This window comes from Aquila chrysaetos, unplaced genomic scaffold (assembly GCF_900496995.4).
Source record: "Aquila chrysaetos chrysaetos unplaced genomic scaffold, bAquChr1.4, whole genome shotgun sequence".
NCBI classification, from domain to species: domain Eukaryota; kingdom Metazoa; phylum Chordata; class Aves; order Accipitriformes; family Accipitridae; genus Aquila; species Aquila chrysaetos.
The window spans coordinates 195,766-223,252 of record NW_024470382.1 but is presented as its reverse complement, the minus strand read 5'-3'; the positions used below and the strand labels follow the sequence as shown (position 1 = coordinate 223,252).

The 27,487-nt window shown below is 49.9% G+C and overlaps 1 protein-coding gene across 1 annotated transcript; it reads left to right on the top strand.

The window, feature by feature from the left end:
* Window positions 1-4,601: 4,601 nt before the first annotated feature.
* On the top strand, window positions 4,602-21,569 carry LOC121233088 (butyrophilin subfamily 1 member A1-like). The gene is made up of 7 exons (XM_041121756.1): window positions 4,602-4,605; window positions 4,852-5,193; window positions 7,164-7,427; window positions 8,081-8,341; window positions 12,931-12,975; window positions 14,063-14,083; window positions 21,043-21,569. Exons 1-7 carry the CDS (start codon window positions 4,602-4,604, stop codon window positions 21,567-21,569), a joined length of 1,464 nt encoding a protein of 487 aa, XP_040977690.1.
* The last annotated feature ends 5,918 nt before the right edge of the window (window positions 21,570-27,487 follow it).

The window sequence follows — 27,487 nt, the reverse complement described above, 5'->3', positions numbered from 1 at the left end:
GCAAACTGATCTTAATACCATCTGCACTTTCTTTTCATTTTATTTCCTGTTTTCACAGCTGCCTTGGTTAAATTTTGGCTGCCTGAGGGGAGAATAAAACTTTTTTGCAGTCTCTGAACTATTTGGCTTGAAAAATATTCAGAGCTGTTTGCGTCAAAATGGTCAAATTCCAGTTAGAAATTGTTTCGAGTTTACATGGCAAGGTTTTTTTAGCTGGAGGCGGGGAGGCTGCAGGGGTGGCCTCTGTGAGAAGAAGGCTCTGGGCTCCAGAGCAGAGACTGCCCTGCGGCCCACAGAAATTTTGGAAGAATCCATGATGGAGCAGGTATTTCCCTGCATTCTGCGGAGACATCATGCTGGCGCAGGTATTCACACTGCAGCCCATGGAGAACCCAACCCTGGAGCAGGTGGATATTCCCTGAAGGAGCTGCGATCCCTGGAGAGCCCACACTGGAGCAGGTTTATCCTGAAGAACTGCAGCCTGTGGAGAGCCCACCCTGGTGTAGATTCTCCTGACAGGAACTGAAGCCCATGGACGACCCATGCTAGAGCAGATTGATCCTGAAGGACTGTAGCCCATGGAGAGGACCCATGCTGAGCAGGAGAGATGTGTGAGGAGGCAGGAGCGACAGAGCAGAATGGTTATCAACTTTTCAGCAGACCAAAAGAGGTTGTTATATGAGTTAATACATGAGGAGTATATGATAATGAGTATATGATAATTAATATACGAGTTATACATGAATGTAGACTGATATAGATTTGCTTCAGTTTAGGTGCCCTCAACTTGGGCTTTATTCAGTGTGTCTGTCCAGTAGAAATCTCCAGCTGAGCCGGTCACCTTGAAGTTATCACCTTTGCCCAATGCATCCTGATTTTCCAGTGGGGCAGCAAGGAGCCTGCTCAACGGGATTCAGGTGTCCAATGGATGTGTTCCCTTCCTGAACAGGGTGCATCAGGCAAAAGGTTGGTCCCAGAATAGAAGGGTAATGAACAGATTTACACCAGTGAACGGAGCTTAGAGAATGCAGAGTGGTTTCAATCCAAGGAATACCATGTCATTACCAGTGTGATGGCAGCATGTAGGCAAACTTTTGCGTGATCAGCAAGACCAGAGAGTTGATTATGAGAAAAGGGCAGCCTGTAGTGTGTAGCAAACCTCTTATACCCCACAAATGCTTTGATCTGGGTGGATGGCATGGAGCAGGCTCATGGAAAACAGTAACAGGATGCCTCCCACCATGCATGGGTCTTTACACAATCGCTAGTCAAAGGAGTCTCCAAAATCCATGGAAGAACCTGCCTCCTGGTCTTTTTCATCCCTTCAGAGTCTTTCTCCAGATGGTCAAGTCTGATAACACCATGAGAAAAACAGACTCAACTTGGGGAAAATTAATTTAATTTACTGCTACTTAGAATAGATTTGGATAGTAAGAAAGAAAGACAAAACCTAAAACACCTTCTCGCCATGCTCCTTTCTCCCAGGCTCAACTTCACTCCTTCACTCCTGACTCCTCTACCTTCCCCCACCCCAAGTGGCACAGTGGGACAGAGAATGGGGGGTTGTGGTCAGTCCATAATGGTTCCCCTCTGCCAGACCTTCCTCCTCACACTTTCCCCTGCTCCAGCGTGGGAAACCTGCTCCCGCATGGGCTCTCCACAGGCTGCAGTTTCCTTCAGAGAATATCCACTCTGCTGCAGTATAGGGACCTCCACGGGTCCAGTGTGGGTACCTGCTCCACCACTCCCCATAGGCTGCAGGAGAATTTCTGCTCTGGCACCTGGACCACCTCCTCCCCCTCCTCCTTCTCTGACCTTGGTGTTGGCAGGATTGTTTCTGTCACATTTTTTCCTTACTGTCGTGCTGCATTTTGCCCTGTCATAAACAGGTCTTCTCAGAGGTGCCACTAGCTTCACTGATTGGCTCAGCTTTGGCCTGGGGCAGGTCCATTTTGCCGCCGGCTTGAATCAGCTGTGTCCAACATGGGAGCAGCCCCTCACTTTTTACCACAGAGGCCACCCTTGCAACCCCCCTGCTCCCAAAACATGGCCACAGACACCCAATACACCCCCCAAATAAGTCTCTCATATTTACCTATCATCTTCTATCAGACTTCTTGAGTTCACCAACAGGTGAAAGGCATTTCTTATCATTTTCTCAGTAGTGCAGAATTGCTCCTCCTACTTCAGTGGTAACATGAGTCATCTCGTTCCTTCCTGTATTTTTTAAAATCTCTAGCCAAGACACTCCTTCCCACAGGTAAGAGCACAAGACCTTTTTAATGCTAGAAAGGATGCATAATGAAAATAGCAAAAAAATATATTCTAGATGTCTTTTTGAGTAGGTGTATTCTATTTACTACTTCACAGGTGAGATCAGAGGATTAATGAATGAGAAGGAATAAAGTGGAGGATACCTTAGCGTTAGTAAGGAAGGAGCATTTTAATAACTAAACCTATGAGAATGTATGTTCGTTAATCGGGTACTGCTCTGAGATTTGTACTGTGGTTTTAGTCACTTTATCTCATTGAACTGGTACTTTGTTGCTATATAGTGTTCTTTCAATGTGGTTGATTGAAAATGTAAAACATCCTCTGCTTTGGAATGGTAAATATCTATTAGAATGATCTTTGTAATATAGGTATAAATATTTAGCACAGCAGGGAATTAAGGGTTGTAGAAGAAGGGGGCAAACATATACAAAACAGTGACAGCCAGATATACATTTTGCTGGTTTAATTCATTCAAAATGTTGAATGGTTGAGACATAAATGTTAGTATTCTGTCCCTCAGATAGACTATTATGAAAAGATGTTGTAAATGCCAGTTGGTATTCAGAATGTGGGTAATTGTGTATTTTGATATGTAGATGAGCTTTAGTGCCAAGCAGCTCAGTGTGACTCTGGAGTTCAGTAAAACAAAGGGAGGGGGCTTCCCTGGGCATGCCTTATTGTCCTCTAACCTGCCTTTCAGGTGATTAGTATGATGTCTGCTGTTCTCCTGCACTGTGCTTGCATTGCCTCCCTCTTATCCTCTGTGCATTTAGAGTAAACGCTAGACCCTTGCAAGCCATGGTGTACTCCCCCGATGCTTCCTTACAGCACTAACAGTTCCTCCAGTTTTATTGCCCTAGCAAACAACTCTTTTTCTGCCCTTCAGGAGTTCACCAACGTTTTCTGCTAAGACAAGAGTGCAAGTTTGTTGGGAGTTAAGATAAACTGCAGGTGCAAGATAACGCAGCCATAGAGATAGGGAATGGGGTGTGCTGATTGATTTAGCCAGGCTGTGTGAGGAACTGTAAAAGACAGAAGAGAGTGGCTGCGGGGAGTAAAGTCACAACTGACTGGGCACAGATGAGCTGCAGTGTTGCATCTCTGTGGAATACTTTGCTTTTCTCAGGCCTTCCAAGATGGGACCCTGGAAAAGTTTCCGAGGAGACTGGGAGAACCAGACCAGGCAGTTGCTCCCATTCTCCCTCATTTATGCATGAGGATCACAGCTGCTCATCTGTAATGAAGCAAAAGCAGCATTTTCTGTTATTCTCTGTCACATCCTCATCCAGGAAAGTGTTCCTACCCAAGTAATGCACTGCTGCATAATCAAAGTAGCCTGGGAAGTACAATGCATGGCCCAGTTTCCTAGACACATGCAACGAGATTCATTGCATGAGCCGAGTAATATGCGTACAGGGCTGGCAGTGGGCATCCTGGACTTTCTGGCCTGCCATCTAAATCAGTTTGAAGTCAAATGATCCTGTGACGAAGAATAGGGACTGTCAGGGAGTGGGAATGGGCAGCTTTTCCCTCAGAGAAAGGAGCCAAGAGCTGTGGGTGACCCCACCAATATGACGCAGTCCCACAGGATCTGAACACAGCAGGCAGAGCCAGGTGCTGCCTTTGTGTTTCTGTCTTTAGCAAGATTCATTGCTTTCTGTTTCATTCCTCTTGGGAATTCTTTCTCATTTTTACAGCACATCATCCATTTCCAGGGGGAATAGAAGCAATTTGACTTGACCCACAGGATGTTTTTGGAGGATTTATGGAATAAGTGCTCAGGAAGGAAGCTTGTACTAGTCCTGTTCTTTGCTTTTCTAACATGTGTTTTAATTGGAAAGTGGCCTACAGGTAAGAAACTCCCTCCTGTATCCAGCTAGCCAGTTCTCCTAAGATATCATGCCTGCACTTCAGTTCATAGTCCCTAAAGGAACAAATGCACTGTACGTTGTATGCGGTGTCTCATACCTCCAAGCCCAAGTTTGGGGTAACTTCAGCCATCTTGATGATGTGAGACACCCCAGTCCTGCGCTGGGGTGTCAGCTATTTCAGGGAAGGAGCATAGGTGTATTATCTTACTACAGACAAGAGGGAGGCATGTTCAGTGTCTCCTGGGTCACAGAGCCAGGGCCTGTGGAGAGCAAGAGCCTGTGCAGATTGCTTTGCAGGGTGTAAATTTGCGGAGTGCATAGATCATTGCATAGATCTTTGCACCTCGTGTGGTGACTTGCTCCTAGCTCGGTGAGTTTTGGTTTGCAGTCCTCGCACCAGCGTACCTACTGTCTTCCTGAATAAACCACTGCCCACAGTGCCCATGAGTATGCTCCATGGGTACGTAACACAGCTGACGTATATAAACCCAGGAAATTTGGTAACTGTGAAGCACGTCTGTGCCTGGAGGAGGTGGTAGCAATGACTCAAGACCCTGTCCTCACTATTGTAAGGTACTATGAGACTCTAACCTAGAGCTCAGCTTCCTGCTTTGGTTTCAGCTAACACATGTGGCTTTCTTCTTTCTATGGAAGGATTACACTCGCGGGGAAAGCCAATACATTTGCTCCCACCTCTTCCTTGCAGGTGAAGTGCCCATCACCATCAGCATCGAACCTGCGGTTGTCCGTGTTGGAGAGCGAGTGACTCTGTCCTGCCAGCTGACAGACAGTATCCCTTCTAACACGAGAGTGCTCTGGTACAAAATGGAAAAGGGGAGGGATTCTCCACTATGCTCTTCCTCCAGCCTGGGTGGGGTGGTGGAGCAGTGCCAGGATGAAGAACAGGGGAGGATTGTGGGACTCTGGCAGAGAAGAACACTCCTTCTGGTTATCTGGCAAGTGCAAATAACTGACGAGGGGACCTATGTTTGTGCAGTGAATGGCAGTGTTGTCAGGCAGGAGGCTACTACTCACCTTGATGTCACAGGTAAGCAGGGAGATTTTCACAGTGAAATGCAACCTGCTGTGACCATGCTGAGTTCAGTTCCCATCATGACTCTGTGGCTTTGCCTATTCCTTGCTGGACAGCTGAGACTTTGTCATGGTTTAACCCCAGTAGGCAGCTAAGCATCACACAGCCACTAGTTCACTCCCTGCCCCGGTCGGATGGAGGAGACAATCGGAAGGGTAAAAGTATGAAAACTCATGGGTTAAGATAAAGACAGTTTAACAGGTGGAGTAAAAGTTGTGTACACAATCAAAGCAAAATGAGGAATTCATTCACTACTTCCCATCAGCAGGCAGGTGTTTAGCCATCTCCAGGAAAGCAGGGCTCCATCAGGTGTAACGGTTACTTGGAAAAATGAGAAAATAAGCAAAGATGGAGGAAGTAGCTGGAAAGACTTGCTTCAATTCTGAATATCTAAAAGCTGGGCACGGAGGGGGACAGGGCATGTGGTTTGTCATGTGGGAAATAGTGCAACACGGCATCTGTGTTAAGATGCTGAAAATCCTTAGATAAATCCCGATATAGGTGCTGAAGACCCCTATATAAACGACCTAGAGTTGTTTTCTCTTCTGGGATTATGAATTTTCAGCCTCTCCAGTTAGGGCTGTTTTGCTTTGTAAAATGAAAAAACAATTACTCAGAGCTATTAGGGAGGGTATTCACTGATGTGCAGTGCACATAATGATATGGTAAAGGCCCCTTTTCCCTCCTCATTAGAAATCCTCCATTTCAGAAGAGCTGTCTGAAATGCAAACCAAAAGTTCTGGAATGCAAACATGCACTTCCGAAAAGCACCTTATCAGATCTGATCTCCCGTTGGACAAGTCACACTCTGGAGCTTAGTTTGAGTGCATGAGAACATCTAGCATCCACAAATCTGGCATCAGTCTATTCCTCAGATCAATGCTATGGGTGAAGGCCCTTTTAATTTCTTTTCTTTTGAACCTATCATGTACTAGGCTGACTTGATACCTCCTCTTTTGGTGTTGGACAAGACAGGGAAAGATTTGTTGCTGTTCTTCCTCTCCACACCGTTCCTTTTTTATAGACCTGTATCATATCCCCCTCAGAGATGTGGAGAGTTGTGGTGGGTTGACCCTGGCTGGGCACCAGGTGCCCACCAAAGCCGCTCTATCACTCCCCCTCCTCAGCTGGACAGCGGGGAGAAAATATAACAAAAGGCTCATGGGTCAAGATAAGGACAGTTTAGTAAAGTGAAAGCAAAGGTCGCACACGAAAGCAAAGAAAAACAAATGATGTTATTCTCTACTTCCCATCAGCAGGTGATGCCTAGCCACTTCCTGGGAAGCAGGGCTTCAGTATGCATAGTGCTTGCTCCAGAAGACAAAAATGCCCCCCTTCCATCTCCCTTTACTTAGCTTTTATAGCTGAGCTGACGTCATATGGTATGGAATAGCTGTTTGGTTAGTTTAGGTCAGCTGTCCTGGTTATGTCCCCTCCCAAGATCTTGCCCAGCCCCAGCCTGCCATTGAGGGGGGGCAAAAATGTTGGGGAGGCAGCCTTGATGCTGTGCCAGCACTGCTCAGCAGTAGCCAAAACACTGGTGTGTTATCAACACCTTTCTAGCTACTGATGCAGAGCACAGTTCTATGAGGGCTGCTATGGGGAGAATTAACTCCACCTCAGCTAGACCCAATACAAGAGTGCTCATCTATTTTGCAAACTCCCAGATATCTTCCTGACCTTTGATCATCCAGGCTCCCTGGGGTTCACTGTATCTCTGTGATAAAATGCCCTAGTGCCCACCATTGTTGGAGTCCAGGTAAATGGCCCCTTTGATGTGACCAGGTGTGGTTGGTTTTATGAGCTATGAATTTTTAGAGCAACATACTGAGCCTTTCTGAGTTTTGTTGGTTTATTTTGTTGTTGTTGTCGTTGTTTTGCAATAACTCTAACTCTGTTTCATACTCATTGACTAACTGTTACAGCAATTGGGTATAAGCCAACTTTGAACAGGGATCTGCAAGAGGAGAGTATGTGTCGCTACACGTGTAAGTCAAAACAATGGTACCCAAAGCCTGAAGTCATTTGGATGAACTATGGAGGAGACACAATAAATGTGGAGGCCAAGACCAACGTAACCTGGAGTGAGAGAGACCATTTCACGGTGCAAAGCATCATCACAGTGCCTTGTGATAATGTAGATGTGGTGTGTGTAGTCAAACTCAACAAATCCAAGATAAGCCTATCAGGTAGGTCACATTTTTACACCTGCATCTGCTTTGTTGAGGGAATCAGAGCCTTCCATTATTGCTAGAAGAGCTGAAATTGGACAGGTCTCAGCACCTTCCCTGAAGCCGCAAGCATCCAGCAGAATCTTACCCTTCAGGAGAAATCTTTGCTGTCGGGTGACAGAGGTTTGGGTTGGCCTTGTGGCATCTTCAGGGGAACACCATGAAACGACACCCCAGGAAAGCACTGAGAGTGATCTTCTCACTGCTCTGCCTCTTTGGGCCGAGTTCAGCCATAGCTTAAGGGGCTCATAGCTTTCCTGTATTTTTAACAGTCTGAACCATTAGTATTGTTATCTCTTCAGCATCACTTCTGTTTTTTTACCTTCATACCTGAAGCGACAGGCTGTATCACTTAGGGTTTGGGAAGAGCTTCTTGTACACAATCCTGTCTGTTTTCATTTATTTCAGCAGTTTCACTCTTACACACAGAAAGCTCATAGGACTCTCTCCAGTGTGGAATTGTTAAAAATGAAGTGCTCAAAAGCCAGATGGTTTTGATTAGAAATGAAAAAACAACAAAAGCACAGGTGTTCTATGAGATCTCTTTCATGGCATACTTGTTATTTCTGTGTTGTGCCAGATGTTGTGGTGTTAAATTGCCTCTGTTACAGGTTCCATGAATGAAATTACTGTGCCACAGTCAGGCACTTGTACATACAAGGGCAAAATAAGAGGCTCCTATGTAAAGCCCAAAGTGATGTGGGTTAATCCCCAAGGAGAAGATCTATCTTCACTGGCCCAGACAAGCATTCTGCAGGAGAAGGACAATATTTTTTATATAGAAAGCTCCATTGAGATACTCTGTGGACAACCGCCACCTTCTTTTGTGACCACTGATGGGGAACGCAGTCCACGGATTGCTCAACAGTCAGGTATGCAGCAATTAAGACATATCATGTACTTTGGCATTCTCCAAGCAAGCAAAGGTACTCTCTTTTCACTTGGATACTGCATCATCCTCCACTAATGAGAAAGCTGGGCCTAATGCTGTGAATTGTTCACTCAGTTTCCCACAACACTCAATAGTTGAATTCATTTGGGAATGTCACAAAAATTTGCAACTGGCCCGTGCTGACCAGGCAGAGAGGCTAGGACACAAAGTATAGAATTGCAAGAGTAATTCTTTTATTCACGTGCATGAGCCAAATTGGGAAACCCAAATGTGGTTTTACACATGGTTCTTAACACCTTTCAAGCATTCGGTTACAACATGATTTGACTAATCGCTACTTAACACACACACACAACTCTTTGCAAAGGAATGATAATTCCATGGTGTCATCATCTACCTGCTTCTTTATTGATCTAGATGTCCCTGGAGTTGGTCTTGCTACAGTTGCTTATCTATGACACCTGATAATGGGAGGGTTTCACAGAGGTTTTGAGTGGCTAGGATGCTGGCGATATCTCGGTAGTCCAGGGGTATCCTTTTCCTTCATGGACAGCTTTAAGATTCTGAGAAACAAAGGTCCTTATCTCCAGGCGGGACTGTCCTCCTCCTTGCAATAAGCTGGGCTCCTTTAGTCATGCTTACTTAAGCATGGGGATTCGGTATACGGTGTAACTACATATATCTAAAGAAAGTTGATAAAATGTCATCCTGTAAAGACTAATGGGTACAATAGTTAGGGAATGAGATTTTTGCCTAAGAGGAGTCTATTGCTCAATACTTTGAGGAAGTCAATGAATCTGCAGTCATGGCATCCCACTATCAGGACTGTGGCTGAAATGGCAAGAGCATCTGCTGACCCCAGGAAAGCCAGGAAGACAGTGGGCTCCTGAGCTAAGTGCCCACTGGCCCGTTTCCCAGCATGAACCTCTATTTTTCAATGCTGGCAGAGAAGCTTTTCTGGCAGCTCTTCAGACTGTCAGCTGCTGAGATTTGTACCAGCAAGGAAAGACTTTGGCACTAGGCTACTGGAGGATTATTCTGCCTGAAAGGTGGTGTTGAGCAGCAAGGCTAAGGCTGAGCTTTCCTCTGAAATGTCTTCTCATCGAAAGCTTTGAAGGTCAACTTGTGTTAAGCTACAATATTTTTATGGTATCACTTAGAACAATATTGCTCACTTCAGAGATAGTAGCCTCTTGAATAAAAATAGAGAGCAATTGCAAAGACTAAAAATAATAAAAAACTTCACAAGGAAAAAAAAAATTTTACTTCCCGGTTAATCTCAAATCTGGATTTCAGTGTGTGTGTATGGAAAATTCTTGGACACAAGGCAGTGAATTAAAATGGAACTATCAGTGTCTCATTTCAGCTTTCTTTAAGACTTTTTGTGTTCCTCATCACATTTCCAGATGAATGATTTTGCTGAAAGTGTTCTGCTGCTAACTGTGTCCAAATAGTGCAGATTATGTGATTCCATGGCCACTCTGTTATGCACGTGCTATACCGCAAGAAAATTGATGTCTTTTTTTTTATGGCTTTTTTTCCATTTTTCAGAAAACAGCAACTTGTTCTGGATTATCTGCTGCCTTGTTCTCATTACTTTGCGAGGTAGGATATCTCCCCATGTCAGAGATCACATTACCCAGGTCTTCTTGACAGTAAAGAATCAACCTCAGAGTGAGTTGTGGGCTCAGTTTTGACTCTTCATTTTTGCGAGAGGTCTCCCAATAACAGCCGTGGAGGTCCTATTTCTGGTGTCTTTGCCTTTCAGTGCAGCTTCAGAGGCAGAATGGTAAGTGTGGATGTTTGGTGTTTCGTGTCCTTGCCCGCCCGTGGTGCGGGGTCATTAGTGGAGTCTTGACAGTGCAATGGTTGTCCTATTCATGGGGTCCCTGGCTGTCGTCCTGGCCCAGCGTGCATTCGGCAGGGCTGGTGGGAAGTTCTCCTGACTGGGGGCCCCTGTTGCTGACTGGGCTCCATTGTGAAGGCTCTGGGTCCTTGCTGCTGCGTCAGGGTGAGAAGCGGTGGCTCAAGAGAGAGAATCCATCCCTGCGTGAAGGGAATACCATCCCTGGGGAAGTAGGAAACTGCCAGGCTGTATTCCCTGTGCGAGCCAGAAAGAAGGGTCAGGGAGGTTGTGGTGGGGGTGTTCCAGCTTCTGGCTTACTGGGTGCTGGTCGAGGGGTGGTGCCGTGTCCCTCAGGAGCCGACATGCCAACAAGGACACGTGGCTGCGATGCCAGTGGAGGGAAGAGCCGTGCAGGGTGTCTGTGCCATGCAGGGTCATCGATGTAAGGCGTGGGGAGTGGGTGGGTGGACAGGGGGTCTCAGCCTAGCGCAGGGGCTGGATGCTGCTGTGCCCAGAACCGAGGGAGCCCCTGTCCTCACTGCTGGCAGCAACTCCTGCCTGCGCAGCCCTGATTGCTCTCCCTTCTCCCTACACTTCATTTGCAGAGGAGCTCCAGTCGCAAAACAAGGCAGCACGCGATGCAGAGAAGGGTGAGTGCAAGGAGCGGACTGCCGCCACGGCTCAGTGCCCACGGGAGCCCCGGCTGGGGGCGGGCGTTCACGGGGGTCAAGACTGCCTTGCTGAAGACTTCCCATGCTGTGCCAAGAATGGCCATGGTGGGAGAGGTGCAGCACGGGCAGCCAGGCAGGGAGCGTGTGCTGGGTCTGGCTCCAAAGGGTGCCATGAGGCCAGTACGCATGTTCTGTGAGAGAGGGATGTGCTGTGCCCCTTGTCCTCCCTTGTTCCTGGTTGAGGACTCATGGGGCAAGACTTCCTCGAAGATCCCAATGGCAATGGTGCTGTGAGGCACAAGGGCTTTGCTGCTCCTGTCACTCCCGTGGTCCCTGGTGCATGATTTTGCCCATTTCCTTGGAGTTGGGGTGCTAAGCAAGGTGTTCTTTTTTCCCCTTCTTTTCTTACAGAAAACCAGAGGGAGATTGGTGAGTATTGCTGACTCCCTGGGTGCCATGTGTGCGCAAGCGGGTCATGGGATGCGTTGCCAGGGTGGGACAGTGGAGGGCAAGCCACCCCTCACGCCACGAGATAGCCAGGAGAGCCTGCAGCGTGAGTGGTGTCAGGAGTGGTGAGAGACAGCTGGGCCGGAGGCGATCTCTCCCTGCTTTCCCTCTGCTTTCTTCCACCAAATGTCCCCGGGGAAAGGATCTCTAGCGGCAGCCATGGCCCTTGCAACTCGTGAGATTTGGGGCTGCCATGGCGGGTGGCTGGTGGTGTCCAGGCTGGTGGAGGCTTTGGTGCAGGCAGGAGGGTGAGGGAAGGGGATGTTGAGGGAAGGCCACAGTGTGGCTGATGAGGCGGCGAGCCTGTGTCCCTGACCAGCCCCGGGTCCTGGTAGGGACGTGGGTGTCTGTGGTTGGTGGCAAAAATCCAATCAGCGCCACGTAATGAGTAGCTCCAAGGAGCGTGAGCCATCCACCATGCCAGAGGAGTTTTTCATCCCTCCCTGGGTTCGACAGTCCCTGAGTGGACTGGCTTGCAAGGACCATGTCTTGCAAGAACCTGGTCATGGTCTTGCCCTGACTTCATGTCTTCTTCTCCTGTGACCACGGGGACTCGGCAGAGGAACTGCGTGCAAGGAACGGTGAGTCTTTCTGCTTGCCCATGTGCCTTCTCCGCTGGGACAGGGGCCTTGGGGTCTTGGGGCGGGTGAAGGTGGGATGCTTCAGCAATGCCAACTGCTTCGTGATTGTCATGTTGAGAGACCCTGCCAGTGCCCAAAGCTCGACATAGCAGCCAGTGCTCCCTAGCTTGGGCTTTGCCAAGGCAGTGCCCCATGGCCAATTGCTTTTGACTCCTCCTTTTTGTGAGGGGTCCCCCAACAGCAGCTGTGGAGGTCCTATTTCTGGTGTCTTTGCCTTTCAGTGCACCTTCAGAGGCAGAATGGTGAGTGTGGATGTTTGGTGTTTCGTGTCCTTGCCCGCCCATGGTGCGGGGTCATTAGTGGAGTCTTGACAGTGCAATGGTTGTCCTATTCATGGGGTCCCTGGCTGTCGTCCTGGCCCAGCGTGCATTCGGCAGGGCTGGTGGGAAGTTCTCCTGACTGGGGGCCCCTGTTGCTGACTGGGCTCCATTGTGAAGGCTCTGGGTCCTTGCTGCTGCGTCAGGGTGAGAAGCGGTGGCTCAAGAGAGAGAATCCATCCCTGCGTGAAGGGAATACCATCCCTGGGGAAGTAGGAAACTGCCAGGCTGTATTCCCTGTGCGAGCCAGAAAGAAGGGTCAGGGAGGTTGTGGTGGGGGTGTTCCAGCTTCTGGCTTACTGGGTGCTGGTCGAGGGGTGGTGCCGTGTCCCTCAGGAGCCGACATGCCAACAAGGACACGTGGCTGCGATGCCAGTGGAGGGAAGAGCCGTGCAGGGTGTCTGTGCCATGCAGGGTCATCGATGTAAGGCGTGGGGAGTGGGTGGGTGGACAGGGGGTCTCAGCCTAGCGCAGGGGCTGGATGCTGCTGTGCCCAGAACCGAGGGAGCCCCTGTCCTCACTGCTGGCAGCAACTCCTGCCTGCGCAGCCCTGATTGCTCTCCCTTCTCCCTACACTTCATTTGCAGAGGAGCTCCAGTCGCAAAACAAGGCAGCACGCGATGCAGAGAAGGGTGAGTGCAAGGAGCGGACTGCCGCCACGGCTCAGTGCCCACGGGAGCCCCGGCTGGGGGCGGGCGTTCACGGGGGTCAAGACTGCCTTGCTGAAGACTTCCCATGCTGTGCCAAGAATGGCCATGGTGGGAGAGGTGCAGCACGGGCAGCCAGGCAGGGAGCGTGTGCTGGGTCTGGCTCCAAAGGGTGCCATGAGGCCAGTACGCATGTTCGTGAGAGAGGGATGTGCTGTGCCCCTTGTCCTCCCTTGTTCCTGGTTGAGGACTCATGGGGCAAGACTTCCTCGAAGATCCCAATGGCAATGGTGCTGTGAGGCACAAGGGCTTTGCTGCTCCTGTCACTCCCGTGGTCCCTGGTGCATGATTTTGCCCATTTCCTTGGAGTTGGGGTGCTAAGCAAGGTGTTCTTTTTTCCCCTTCTTTTCTTACAGAAAACCAGAGGGAGATTGGTGAGTATTGCTGACTCCCTGGGTGCCATGTGTGCGCAAGCGGATCATGGGATGCGTTGCCAGGGTGGGACAGTGGAGGGCAAGCCACCCCTCACGCCACGAGATAGCCAGGAGAGCCTGCAGCGTGAGTGGTGTCAGGAGTGGTGAGAGACAGCTGGGCCGGAGGCGATCTCTCCCTGCTTTCCCTCTGCTTTCTTCCACCAAATGTCCCCGGGGAAAGGATCTCTAGTGGCAGCCATGGCCCTTGCAACTCGTGAGATTTGGGGCTGCCATGGCGGGTGGCTGGTGGTGTCCAGGCTGGTGGAGGCTTTGGTGCAGGCAGGAGGGTGAGGGAAGGGGATGTTGAGGGAAGGCCACGGTGTGGCTGATGAGGCGGCGAGCCTGTGTCCCTGACCAGCCCCGGGTCCTGGTAGGGACGTGGGTGTCTGTGGTTGGTGGCAAAAATCCAATCAGCGCCACGTAATGAGTAGCTCCAAGGAGCGTGAGCCATCCACCATGCCAGAGGAGTTTTTCATCCCTCCCTGGGTTCGACAGTCCCTGAGTGGACTGGCTTGCAAGGACCATGTCTTGCAAGAACCTGGTCATGGTCTTGCCCTGACTTCATGTCTTCTTCTCCTGTGACCACGGGGACTCGGCAGAGGAACTGCGTGCAAGGAACGGTGAGTCTTTCTGCTTGCCCACGTGCCTTCTCCGCTGGGACAGGGGCCTTGGGGCCTTGGGGTGGGTGAAGGTGGGATGCTCCAGCAATGCCAACTGCTTTGCGATTGTCGTGTTGAGAGACCCTGCCAGTGCCCAAAGCTCGACATAGCAGCCAGTGCTCCCTAGCTTGGGCTTTGCCAAGGTAGTGCCCCATGGCCAATTGTCTGCTTGCTTCTGACTCCTCCTTTTTGTGAGGGATCCCCCAACAGCAGCTGTGGAGGTACTATTTCTGGTGTCTTTGCCTTTCAGTGCAGCTTCAGAGGCAGAATGGTAAGTGTGGATGTTTGGTGTTTCGTGGCCTTGCCCGCCCATGGTGCGGGGTCATTAGTGGAGTCTTGACAGTGCAATGGTTGTCCTATTCATGGGGTCCCTGGCTGTCGTCCTGGCCCAGCGTGCATTCGGCAGGGCTGGTGGGAAGTTCTCGTGAGTGGGGGAGCGGGAGCAAGGGCAGTGGGTCTCAACCAGCGCAGGTGGTGGATGCTGCTGTCCCCAGAACCGAGGGAGCCCTTATCCCCACTGCTGGCAGCAGCTGCTGCTTCTGCATCCCCAATTGCTCTCCCTTCTCCCTGCCCTTCATTTGCAGAGGAGCTCAAGCCACAAGGTGGGACATCAAGGGGTGCCAAGAAGGGGGACTGCATGCAGTGTGCTGCCACCATGGTTCTGTGCTCGTCTGAGGCCCAGACTGGGGATGGGTGCTGGTGGAGGATGAGACCACATTGCCAAATAGACCCAGGCTTTTTCCCCTGTCTTCCTGGGAGTTGGGTTGCTAAGCAAGGTCGTCTCCCTTCCCCATCTCTTTTTGCAGAGAAACAGAAACAGGAGATTGGTGAGTATTGCTGACTCCCTGGGTGCCATGTGTGCGCAAGCGGATCATGGGATGCGTTGCCAGGGTGGGACAGTGGAGGGCAAGCCACCCCTCACGCCACGAGATAGCCAGGAGAGCCTGCAGCGTGAGTGGTGTCAGGAATGGTGAGAGACAGCTGGGCTGGAGGCGATCTCTCCCTGCTTTCCCTCTGCTTTCTTCCACCAAATGTCCCCGGGGAAAGGATCTCTAGCGGCAGCCATGGCCCTTGCAACTCGTGAGATTTGGGGCTGCCATGGCGGGTGGCTGGTGGTGTCCAGGCTGGTGGAGGCTTTGGTGCAGGCAGGAGGGTGAGGGAAGGGGATGTTGAGGGAAGGCCACGGTGTGGCTGATGAGGCGGCGAGCCTGTATCCCTGACCAGCCCCGGGTCCTGGTAGGGATGTGGGTGTCTTTGGTTGGTGGCAAAAATCCAGTCAGTGCCACGTAATGAGTAGCTCCAAGGAGCGTGAGCCATCCACCATGCCAGAGGAGTTTTTCATCCCTCCCTGGGTTCGACAGTCCCTGAGTGGACTGGCTTGCAAGGACCATGTCTTGCAAGAACCTGGTCATGGTCTTGCCCTGACTTCATGTCTTCTTCTCCTGTGACCACGGGGACTCGGCAGAGGAACTGCGTGCAAGGAACGGTGAGTCTTTCTGCTTGCCCACGTGCCTTCTCCGCTGGGACAGGGGCCTTGGGGCGGGTGAAGGTGGGATGCTCCAGCAATGCCAACTGCTTTGCGATTGTCGTGTTGAGAGACCCTGCCAGTGCCCAAAGCTCGACATAGCAGCCAGTGCTCCCTAGCTTGGGCTTTGCCAAGGCAGTGCCCCATGGCCAATTGTGTGCTTGCTTCTGACTCCTCCTTTTTGTGAGGGATCCCCCAACAGCAGCTGTGGAGGTACTATTTCTGGTGTCTTTGCCTTTCAGTGCAGCTTCAGAGGCAGAATGGTAAGTGTGGATGTTTGGTGTTTCGTGGCCTTGCCCGCCCATGGTGTGGGGTCATTAGTGGAGTCTTGACAGTGCAATGGTTGTCCTATTCATGGGGTCCCTGGCTGTCGTCCTGGCCCAGCATGCATTCGGCAGGGCTGGTGGGAAGTTCTCGTGAGTGGGGGAGCGGGAGCAAGGGCAGTGGGTCTCAACCAGCGCAGGTGGTGGATGCTGCTGTCCCCAGAACCGAGGGAGCCCTTATCCCCACTGCTGGCAGCAGCTGCTGCTTCTGCATCCCCAATTGCTCTCCCTTCTCCCTGCCCCTCATTTGCAGAGGAGCTCAAGCCACAAGGTGGGACATCAAGGGGTGCCAAGAAGGGGGACTGCATGCAGTGTGCTGCCACCATGGTTCTGTGCTCGTCTGAGGCCCAGACTGGGGATGGGTGCTGGTGGAGGATGAGACCACATTGCCAAATAGACCCAGGCTTTTTCCCCTGTCTTCCTGGGAGTTGGGTTGCTAAGCAAGGTCGTCTCCCTTCCCCATCTCTTTTTGCAGAGAAACAGAAACAGGAGATTGGTGAGTATTGCTGACTCCCTGGGTGCCATGTGTGCGCAAGCGGATCATGGGATGCGTTGCCAGGGTGGGACAGTGGAGGGCAAGCCACCCCTCACGCCACGAGATAGCCAGGAGAGCCTGCAGCGTGAGTGGTGTCAGGAATGGTGAGAGACAGCTGGGCTGGAGGCGATCTCTCCCTGCTTTCCCTCTGCTTTCTTCCACCAAATGTCCCCGGGGAAAGGATCTCTAGCGGCAGCCATGGCCCTTGCAACTCGTGAGATTTGGGGCTGCCATGGCGGGTGGCTGGTGGTGTCCAGGCTGGTGGAGGCTTTGGTGCAGGCAGGAGGGTGAGGGAAGGGGATGTTGAGGGAAGGCCACGGTGTGGCTGATGAGGTGGCGAGCCTGTATCCCTGACCAGCCCCGGGTCCTGGTAGGGACGTGGGTGTCTGTGGTTGGTGGCAAAAATCCAGTCAGCGCCACGTAATGAGTAGCTCCAAGGAGCGTGAGCCATCCACCACGCCAGAGGAGTTTTTCATCCTTCCCTGGGGTGGGCAATAGCAGAATGGACTGGCTTTTGCAGGCAGATCAGTAAGTGTGGATCTTCAGGGTTAGTCTCCTTGCCTGCCCGTGGTGTCAGCTCAGTAATGGAGAGTTGACTCTGCCAGGGTTTTCCTGTTCCTCGGGTCCTTGGCTGTTCTCACCCAACTTGCATTCAGAAGGGCTGGTGAGGTGTTCTTGTGACTGGAGCGCTCCTGTGTTCCTTTGAGTCAGGGTGCTATGCAGGGTGTTCCCCCTCTGTTGGGGGAGAGACCCAGAAGAAGACTGATGAGTGTCGCGGTCTCCTTGGAGGCCATGTGTGTCAGATAATTGTGAGGTTTAGGGGTCTTCACAGGGTGTTGCCTGTGATGTTCTGGCTGGTGGAGGCTTTGGTGTTGGTAGGAGAGTGAAGGAAGGGTATGTTGAGGGAAGGCCGTGATGGGGCTGATGCGGCTAGAGAGCCTGGGTCATCAAGCAGCCCTGGGACCTGGTGGGAAAGTAGGTGATGATGGGGCATTGAAGAGATCCCTGCCAGAGTCAGAAGCTTGTGAGATGCAGCTCCAAGGAGCACAAGTCATCCTCCTTCCCATTTTTTTTGTCACTTCCTTGGGCAGAATGTCCCAGAGTGGACTGGTTTCTAAGTTGAGAAACTGCGTGCAAAGGATGGTGAGTCTTTCTGGTTGCCTACATGCTTTCAAGTTTAGAGTCATTGGAAGGTGTATATACTTTGCTCTCCATGTTCCTTGGAAATATGTGACCTGAATCTTCAGGAAGCTGTTTCCATTATGAAGCCCAACCTAATCCACGGGAGTAACTCACAGTAGCTCAGACGGTCCTGTTAATAAATGCTGTATTCCTCCCATGTCCTTTAGTTACTTCCAGCTTCAATGACCTGACTATCCTTTTAAGTCTGTTGCCCTCTGATGTGCAAAAGACCTCATATCACTTGTGCCTCAGCCTTTCTAGTTGGAAAAGGTCCTCCTTGTGTGCGTAGAGAGGTGTTTTGGGGTTGTGTGGTGGGGTTTTTGGTAGCGGGGGAGGGGCTGCAGGGGTGGCTCCTGTGAGAAGCTGCTCGAAGCTTCGCCGGCTCCAAGTAGGACCCGCCTCTGGCCAAGGCCGACCCAATCAGTGACGGTGGTAGTGCCTCTGGGATAACATATTTAAGGGGAATCTGCAGCGGGGGAGGAGATTGGAATGTGAGACAAACACCTATGCAGATACCAAGGTGTCCTGGTTTAACCCCAGCCAGCAACTAAGCATCACGCAGCCGCTCACTCACTTCCCCGCCATGCAGTGGGATGAGGGAGAGAATCAGGAAAAGAAGTAAATCTCGTGGGTTGAGATAAGAACAGTTTAATAGAACAGAAAAGAAGAAACTAATAATGATAACAATAAGCAAATGACAGTAGTAATAATGACAGGATTGGAATATACAAGTGATGCACAATGCAATTGCTCACCACCTGCCGACCGACGCCCAGTTAGACCCTGAGCGGCGATCCCCCCACCCAGCTCCCCCCAGTTTATATACTGGGCATGATGTCACATGTTATGGAATACGCCCTTGGCCACTTTGGGACAGCTGCCCTGGCTGTGTCCCCTTCCAACTTGTTGTGCCCCTCCAGGATTCTTGTTGTCTGAGCATGAGAAGCTGAAAAATCCTTGACTTTAGACTAAACATTACTTAGCAACAACTGAAAACATCAGTGTTATCAACATTCTTCTCATACCTAACTCAAAAACATAGCACTATACCAGCTACTAGAAAGACAATTAGCTCTATCCCAGCTGAAACCAAGACACAAGGCCAGTGAAGGAGGAGGTGCACCGGAGGAGGGGAATGCCCCTGCAGCCCGTGGTGAGACGGCAGGCTGTCCCCCTGCAGCCCATACAGGTGAATGGTGGAGCAGATGCCCACCTGCAGCCCGTGGAGGACCCCACACCGGAGCAGGTGGATGCTCCCAAAGATGGCCGTGACTCCATGGGGAAGGCCATGCTGGAGCAGTCTGTGCCTGAAGGACTGCAGCCCATGGGAGGGAACCCTCCCCATGGTGGAGCAGGGGAAGAGTGAGGAGTCCTCCCCCTGCGGAAGAAGGAGCAGCAGAGACAACCTGTGATGAACTGACCCCAACCCCCATTCCCTGTCCTCCTGCGCCGTTGGTGGGAGGAGGTAGAGAAAACTGGGAGTGGAGTTGAGCCAGGAAGGAGGGAGGGGTAGGGCGGAAGGTGTTCTAAGGTTTGGTTTTACTTCTCAGTATCGTTGTTTTGATTTGATTTGTAGTAAATTGAATTGATTTTGTTTCTGCCCCAAGTTGAGCCTGTCTTTTGCCCGTGACATAAGTGGTGAGTGATCCCTCCCTGTCCTTGTCTCGACCCACCACCTTTTCTTTATAGTTTCTCCTCAACCCACCAGGGATGGGGAGGGGAGGAATGAGCATGCGGCTTCGTGGTGCTTTGTTACCTGCTGGGCTTAAACCACCACAAGAGCCCGTTTAGGAATGACTCTTAATGTCGTGTAGATCTGACTGCCTGGAAACCTATGGTGACTTCAGAAACAGTGGGTTAAAATATGGCATTTCAGGATACGGCTGAACTTTGGTATTAGCAGAGTTATCTGTATCCAGAGTCATCCTGTAGTGCTACCAAGTACTGAGTCTAATCCATAGTACGTTTTCTTTCTGTGCGTTTATCTTTTTTGGAAAGAGTTGCAAAGTTGGTAAAGTCATTATTGTCTCTTAAGTCCCTTAAACCCAGTGAAAGGAAAAGTCTGAAGAGAGGACGGGATGGTTCTTCTTTTATGGGACAATGAATTTAGAGCTTGTAACTAGAACTCCTGGGGCTTCAAAGCCTTTCCTGCACACAGTTCCAGGTGCACATCTCACACCTGTCTGCTCACATGCTCAGACCTTCATCTACAACTTGAAGTTTTTCACATACAGATGCCTACCTATGAGCTAATCTCTTAAGTTCACATCTCAGGACTTCGTGATCCTACCCTGCTGGGTCGTCTTTTCCTCTCTCACACATAAAAGCACAGGCTCAGTGATTCTGCCCTGGTTAATATTTACTCGACTGGTTTGACTCCTCAGCAGCTTGGTTTGTACAGTAGATTCTCTGCCTGCCACATCTTCTCTGCTATCCTTCCCTGCCCAGCCACTATGGCACAAAGCTGTCACAGTTGCATGGACCCAGAAACTCACCGGAAAGTGCACTCCCTCTTCCATTTGGAAGATTAGGGAAAATTCATGCTACCTGTTCCTTTGTATCCAGCCCCGCCTGAGAAATTCACAAAATGTGGCTGAAATTTATTTCCCTGAGTGTCACAAAGGTGCCTGTCTCTTTCTGTGTCCCTGGAAATGCTGGGGTGATGACCAGGGATCTCACATGCTTTGAAACGTGGCATGTGGCTGGTGGGGCATCTGTGTAAAATGCTGGCAAGGCAACAAACTGGGACCTGAGACAGAAAGTACTTCCCAAAGAGGAAACTCATCCCAACTTCAGATCCTTCTTCAGACCTCTCAGACACGGCTTGAGAGAGCAAGAGGGAATTTGAGTATCAGTTGACCCACATAGCTTAACCTTAGACTCAGTCTGAGATTTCCCAACTTGGAGTTGGAAAACTTTTTCAGTCAATGTTTGGAGTTTGGTTTTTCTTACCTATTCTTTTTTCTTTCTTTTTCCCTCCCTTACTTGCTCTCAGAACTCAGAATGGCTCGTGGCAATGCAGGTAAAATAATGTATTTACTTATGCGTATACTCAATGGCTTGCAATCTGTGAATAATACAGAAGCAGTGCTGAGCATGGACTGGATTGTGAGTCTACAAATGCCTTTGATTCCAGGGATATGGAGATATTTCACTTGGCAGTGAAATATTTCAAAGTTACAGTGTAATTTATACGTCTGAATGCAGTCTTTCTTCACTCCAGGCTTAGAGGTCTTTCTAAACTAGTTGTAGGGAGATTTTCAGAATGAAATGCAGTACACTACACTTTCCTTCTCTTTTTGCATATCTGTTTTAGAGGAGTGTTTGTAAAGCCCCAAATATCTGTTTGTTGTAGATGACATCAAGGTTGATGAGAACACAGCCCATCCAAACTTGTCTATTGCTGTGGACAAGAAGAGTTTTACGCATAAATCAGAGGCCCAGAAAGTGACTCAAAATGAAGAGAGTTTTGATTCATTTGTCTGTGTGCTGGGCTTAGAAAGTTTCTCCTCTGGGAAGCATTACTGGGAGGTTGACGTTGAAAAAAGCAATGACTGGGACCTGGGAGTAGCCAGAAAATCTGCTCCAAGGAAAGGAATAATGTCTCTGTCACCTGAAGAAGGATTCTGGGCTCTGGGCTTCAGTTTTAAATGTTACTGGGCAAGAACGGAGCCATGGACACGGCTAGCGGTGCAGAGAAATCCCAGGAGAGTCGGAGTTTACCTTAATTGTGAAGAGAAAATTTTGACTTTTTTCAATGTTACTGACATGTCTGTGATGTTCACATTTAAAGACTGTGCATTCTCGGAAGAAGTTTACCCGTTCTTTAAAAACTCACACAAAGAATCAACCATGAGAATTTGTTCAGTTCAAGAGGAATAATTTCTTTTTTTAATGTGGTAATTTTGTTGTGACATGAAAGATCATATTATTTTCTTAGACAAATTTAGTGCTTAATTGCAATTTATATATGACACATTCCTGATCACATTCTGTATTACATGTAGTTTAATACCTTACCTTAAAATATTTTCTTTTATGTACACATTTTGTCCAATACTTGCAGCATGCATGCAGAAGTGAGCCATCCCATGCCACGATTTGATAAGTGATATCTTCATCTCAAGAACAGTTTCTGTAGAGTCTTTTTTCTGAAAAATAATTTCAGTCTTCATAATTCTCTAAGATTTTGTTCTGGACTGCTGCACTGTTGTGGTAGGTTGACCCTGGCTGAGTACCAGGTGCCCACCAAAGCCACTCTATCACTCCCCCCCCTCAGCTGGACAGCGGGGAGAAAATATAACAAAAGGCTCATGGGTCAAGATAAGGACAGTTTAGTAAAGTGAAAGCAAAGGTCGCACGCGAAAGCAAAGAAAAACAAATGATGTTATTCTCTACTTCCCATCAGCAGGTGATGCCTGGCCACTCCTGGGAAGCAGGGCTTCAGTACACATAGTGGTTGCTTCAGAAGACAAAAATGCCCCCACTTCCATCTCCCTGTACTTAGCTTTTATAGCTGAGCTGACGTCATATGGTATGGAATAGCTGTTTGGTCAGTTTAGGTCAGCTGTCCTGGTTATGTCCCCTCCCAAGATCTTGCCCTGCCCCAGCCTGCCATTGAGGGGGGGCAAAAATGTTGGGGAGGCAGCCTTGATGCTGTGCCAGCACTGCTCAGCAGTAGCCAAAACACTGGTGTGTTATCAACACCTTTCTAGCTACTGATGCAGAGCACAGCACTACGAGGGCTGCTATGGGGAGAATTAACTCCACCTCAGCCAGACCCAATACGATCTCCACCCCTTATTCCATACCATTTGCGTCATGCTCAGTTCCCACATAATTTAATACACATATCTTCTAACCACGCCATTGTATTTAATTCTCATTACTGAAATCCCTTCTTACCAACACTTACAACTGAAACTACATACTTAAACCACTTTTATGCCCAACATACAGATATATACATTCTTATTAACTACTATTCCCTGTCCTTTAACAGATAGATATTCCATGGGCTCCTTCCACTCCTCCAGATGTTCACTCACAGGTTATGACTTGGGCCCCATCCGTCAAGATGAGTGGTCAGGACAGGAGAAGCAGTATGTTCGATTATTGGGCACCAACACCGGCTTGGTTTGGGTCACCATTGCACTTGTCTGGTTCCTTGCGAAGTTCACTCCTTTGCAGTTCAGGTCATTCCTGCTACATTACTTCCTACAACATACAACTCACGTCACAGATTATTTTTCCCCCAAGGTTAAATGTCCTTGAAGCACACACTGGGTCTCCCCATCCTTCCGCATTACCCACCAAGTACACCCAGGTCCTTGAGCAAAGACAATCCCACGAATGGGTTTGCCTTTTCCCATGGGAGGAGAAATCCACACTGCCTTCCCCAGCGACTTCCCCATGTGCACTACGGGGAACCTTATCTCCTCCCACAGTATGTAGGGGTTTTGTCTGGGCAGGACCAGGATGGTTAGCAGATCCTCTGGTGTTAACTAGCCAAGTGGCTTCTGCTCAATTTGTATCCCAATGCTTCCATGTCCCATTGCCTAGCGCTCTCAACATAGTCTTTAACAGTCCATGATATCTCTCAATTTTTCCAGATGCTTGCGGGTGATAGGGGATGTGGTACACCCACTCAATGCCATGTTTCTTTGCCCAGGACCTTATGAGGTTATTTTGGAAATGAGTCCCATTGTCTGATTCAATTCTTTCTGGGGTACCGTGTCGCCACAAAATTTGCCTTTCGAGGCCTAACATGGTGTTTCGGGTGGTGGCATGGTTTACAGGATATGTTTCTAGCCAACCGGTAGTTGCTTCCACCATGGTGAGTATGTAGCGCTTGCCTTGGCGTGTTCGTGGCAGTGGTCCGATGTAGTCAATTTGCCAGGCCTTGGGATATCGAAAATCCAGCCACCACCCTCTGTTCCAGGGAGACTTTACTCTGGTGGCTTGCTTGATTGCAGCACATGTTTCACATTCGTGAGTGACCTGTGTGATGGCCTCCGTGGTCAGGTCCACCCCTCAATCACGAGCCCATCTATATTTTGCATCTCTCCCTAGATGTCCCAATGTTTCATGGGCCCATCAAGCTACAAATAGCTCACCCTTATGCTCCCAGTCCAGGTCCACCTGAGCTACTTCTATTTTGGCAGCTTTGTCTACCTGTTCATTATTTCTATGTTCTTCAGTGGCACAGCTTTTGGGCATGTGAGCATCTATGTGGCATACCTTTGGAGCCATGTGTTCTACACAGGCAGCGATGTCCTGCCACAATGTAGATGCCCAGATGGGTTTACCCCTGTGCTGCCAATTGGTCTTCTTCCACTGCTGTAGCCACCCCCATAGCACACTAGCCACCGTCCAGGAGTCGGTATAGAGATAGAGTACCGGCCACTTTTCTCGTTCAGCAATATCTAGGGCTAGTTGGATGGCTTTCACTTCTGCAAACTGACTTGACTCACCTTCTCCTTCAGTGGCCTCAATGACTTGTGTATTGGCTTTGTGTGGCAAGGTTTTGGTAGCGGGGGGGGGGGGGGGTTACAGGGGTGGCTTCTGTAAGAAGCTGCTGGAAGCTTCCCCTGTGTCCGACAGAGCCAATACCAGTCGGCTCTAAGACGGACCCACCGCCGGCCAAGGCCGAGCCAATCAGCAATAGTGGTAACACCTTTGTGATAACATTTTTAAGAATGAAAAAAAAGTTGGGACAGATGGAAATGGCAGCCAGAGAGAGGAGTGCGAACATGTGAGAGAAACAACCCTGCAGACACCAAGGTCAGTGAAGAAGGATGGGGAGGAGGTGCTCCAGGCGCCGGAGCAGAGATTCCCCTGCAGCCTGTGGGGAAGACCATGGTGAGGCAGGCTGTCCCCCTGCAGCCCATGGAGGTCCACGGTGGAGCAGATCTCCACCTGCAGCCCGGGGAGGACCCCACGCCGGAGCAGGTGGGTTCCCGAAGGAGGCTGTGACCCCGTGGGAACCCCGCGCTGGAGCAGGCTCCTGGCAGGACCTGCGGATCTGTGGAGAGAGGAGCCCACGGAGCAAGTTTTCTGGCAGGACTTGTGACCTCGTGGGGGACCCACGCTGGAGCAGTGTGCTCCTGAAGGACTGCACGCCGTGGAAAGGACCCATGCTGGAGCAGCTCGTGAAGAACTGCAGCCCGTGGGAAGGACCCACGTTGGAGAAGTTCATGGAGGACTGTCTCCCGTGGGAGGGACCCCATGCTGGAACAGGGGAAGAGTGTGATGAGTCCTCCCCCTGAGGAGGATGAAGCAGCAGAAAATAACGTGTGATGAACTGACCGTAAACCCCATTCCCCATCCCCCTGCGCCGCTGGGGGGGGGTTGGTAGAGAATCCGGCAGTGAAGTTGTGCCCAGGAAGAAGGGAGGGGTGGAGGGAAGGTGTTCCCAGATTTGGTTTTATTTCTCATTACCCTACTCTGGTTGATTTGTAATAAACTGAGTTAATTTTCCCCAAGCTGAGTCTCTGTTGCCCGTGACGGTAATTGGTGAGTGATCTCTCCTGTCCTTATCTCGACCCACAAGCCTTTTGTTATATTTTCTCTCCCCTGTCCAGCTGAGGAGGGGGAGTGATAGAATGGCTTTGGTGGGCACCTGGCATCCAGCCAGGGTCAACCCACCACAACTTGTTGTGTGGGACTCCACACAGCAGCTTTCCACTTCTGATGGTTCCGTACCACACGACAGGATCCATCAGTAAACAAAGCATAACACCTTTCGTCTTCTGATAACTCATTATATGGTGGTGCCTCTTGGGAACGAACCACCTCCTCAGGCAATGCTCCCAAATCTCTGCCTTCTGGCCTGTCCCTGATGTCTTCCAGAATTCCTGGGCGGTTGTATCTCCCCACTCAAGCTCGTTGCGTGATCAATGCAGAGGCTCCAAGTGAGACCATGCTCCGCAGCTGCAGTGTAGAGTACATTTGGTATGTCTGGTCCTGTCCGGACAGGACCAAGAGCTACTGCATGAGCTATTTCCCGTCTAATGCGCTCAAAGGCTTGCTGTTGCTCAGGGCCCCATTCAAAATAGTTCTTTTTTTGGGTTACTCGATAGAGAGGGCTCACAAGCTGACTATAACCTGGAATATGCATTCTCCAGAACCCCCCAAGGCCTAGGAAAGCTTGTGTTTCTTTCTTGTTAGCTGGTGGAGACATACTTGCTATCTTGTTAACCACATCCATAGGCACATGATGGTGTCCATCCTGACATTTTGTTCCCAAGAACTGAATTTCCTGTGCAGGTCCCTTGACCTTGCTTTTCTTTATGGCGAAACCAGCTTTCAGAAGAATCTGAATTGCTCTTTTTCCCTTCTCAAACACTTCTTCTGCCTTGTTGCCCCACATGATGATGTCATCTATGTATTGTAAATGTTCAGGGGCATCGCCTTGTTCCAGTGCAGTTTGGATTAGTCCGTGACAAATGGTAGGGCTGTGCTTCCAGCCCTGGGGCAGTTGATTCCAGGTGTATTGGACACCTCTCCAAGTGAAAGCAAACTGTGGCCTGCGCTCTGCTGCCAAAGGAATGGAGAAAAACACATTGTCAATATCAATTGTAGCATACCTCGTGGCTGCCTTTGATGCCGGTTCATATTGGAGCTCTAACATACCTGGTACAGCAGCACTCAGTGGTGGTGTCACTTCGTTCAGGCCACGATAATCTACTGTTAACCTCCACCCTCCACCAGACTTTTGCACTGGTCATATAGGACTATTAAAAGGTGAGTGAGTCTTGCTGATGACTCCTTGGCTCTCCAGTTGATGAATCAGCTCATGGATGGGAGCCAGGGAGTCTCGGTTTGTGCGCTATTGCCGCTGGTGCACTGTCCTGGTAGCAGCTGGCACCTGCTGTTCTTCAACTCGCAGCAATCCCACAAGGAAGGGATCTTCCAAGAGGCCAGGCAGGGTAGATAGCTGTTTGATCTCTTCTGTGTTTACAGTGGCTACACCAAAAGTCCATCGGTACCCCTCTGGGTCCTTGAAGTACCCTCTCTTGAGGTAGTCTATGCCAAGGATACAAGGGGCCTCTGGGCCGGTCACAGTGGGGTGCTTTTCCCACTTGTCCATTGTTAAGCTCACCTCAGCCTCCAATAGAGTGAATTCTTGGCATCCTCCTGTCACTCCAGAGATCCAGATGGGTTCTGTGCCCCTGTAGTGTGCAGCGTACACTGTGCACCAGTGTCTACCAAAGCCTTATACTTCTGTGGGTCTGATGTGCCAGGCCATCGAGTCCACACAGTCCAGCATATCTGGTCATCCCTTTCCTTCTCCTGGCTGAAGGCAGGGACCCTCTATTGCTGTTCCTCATCAGAGTATTCACTGTCTGACCCTTGCGGTGCCACACCAGAAGTCCCCTCACCGGAATCAAGGGAGGTGGTTTCAGTTCTTCTATGCCTGGAGGATCGCTCATTATTTTCTTGGGCCTCTACAGCAACTACGCTGACAGCCTTCTTCTTGGGTGTCCCCTTCTTAACAGCTGTCTTCCCTCTCAGTTCACGTACACGGGCTTCCAGCTTAAACTGTGTACTTTGTACTTGCATACAAAGCCCAACTTCATATCATGAATTCAAATACACACACCCCAACAAATGCACAGCACCCCATAAAGGTAACCTCTCCCCATCACTCTTCTGGAGGGAATTCTCAGAATTTTGGAGGAAAAGAAAAAAAACTTTTAAACCAGAGTAACTTAAAACATAGTGATGTGTCCACACTTCACTTCTTGGGTGGAGAACATGGCATCTGTGCTTCAAGAAGAGTCTGAGAGGCAACATAA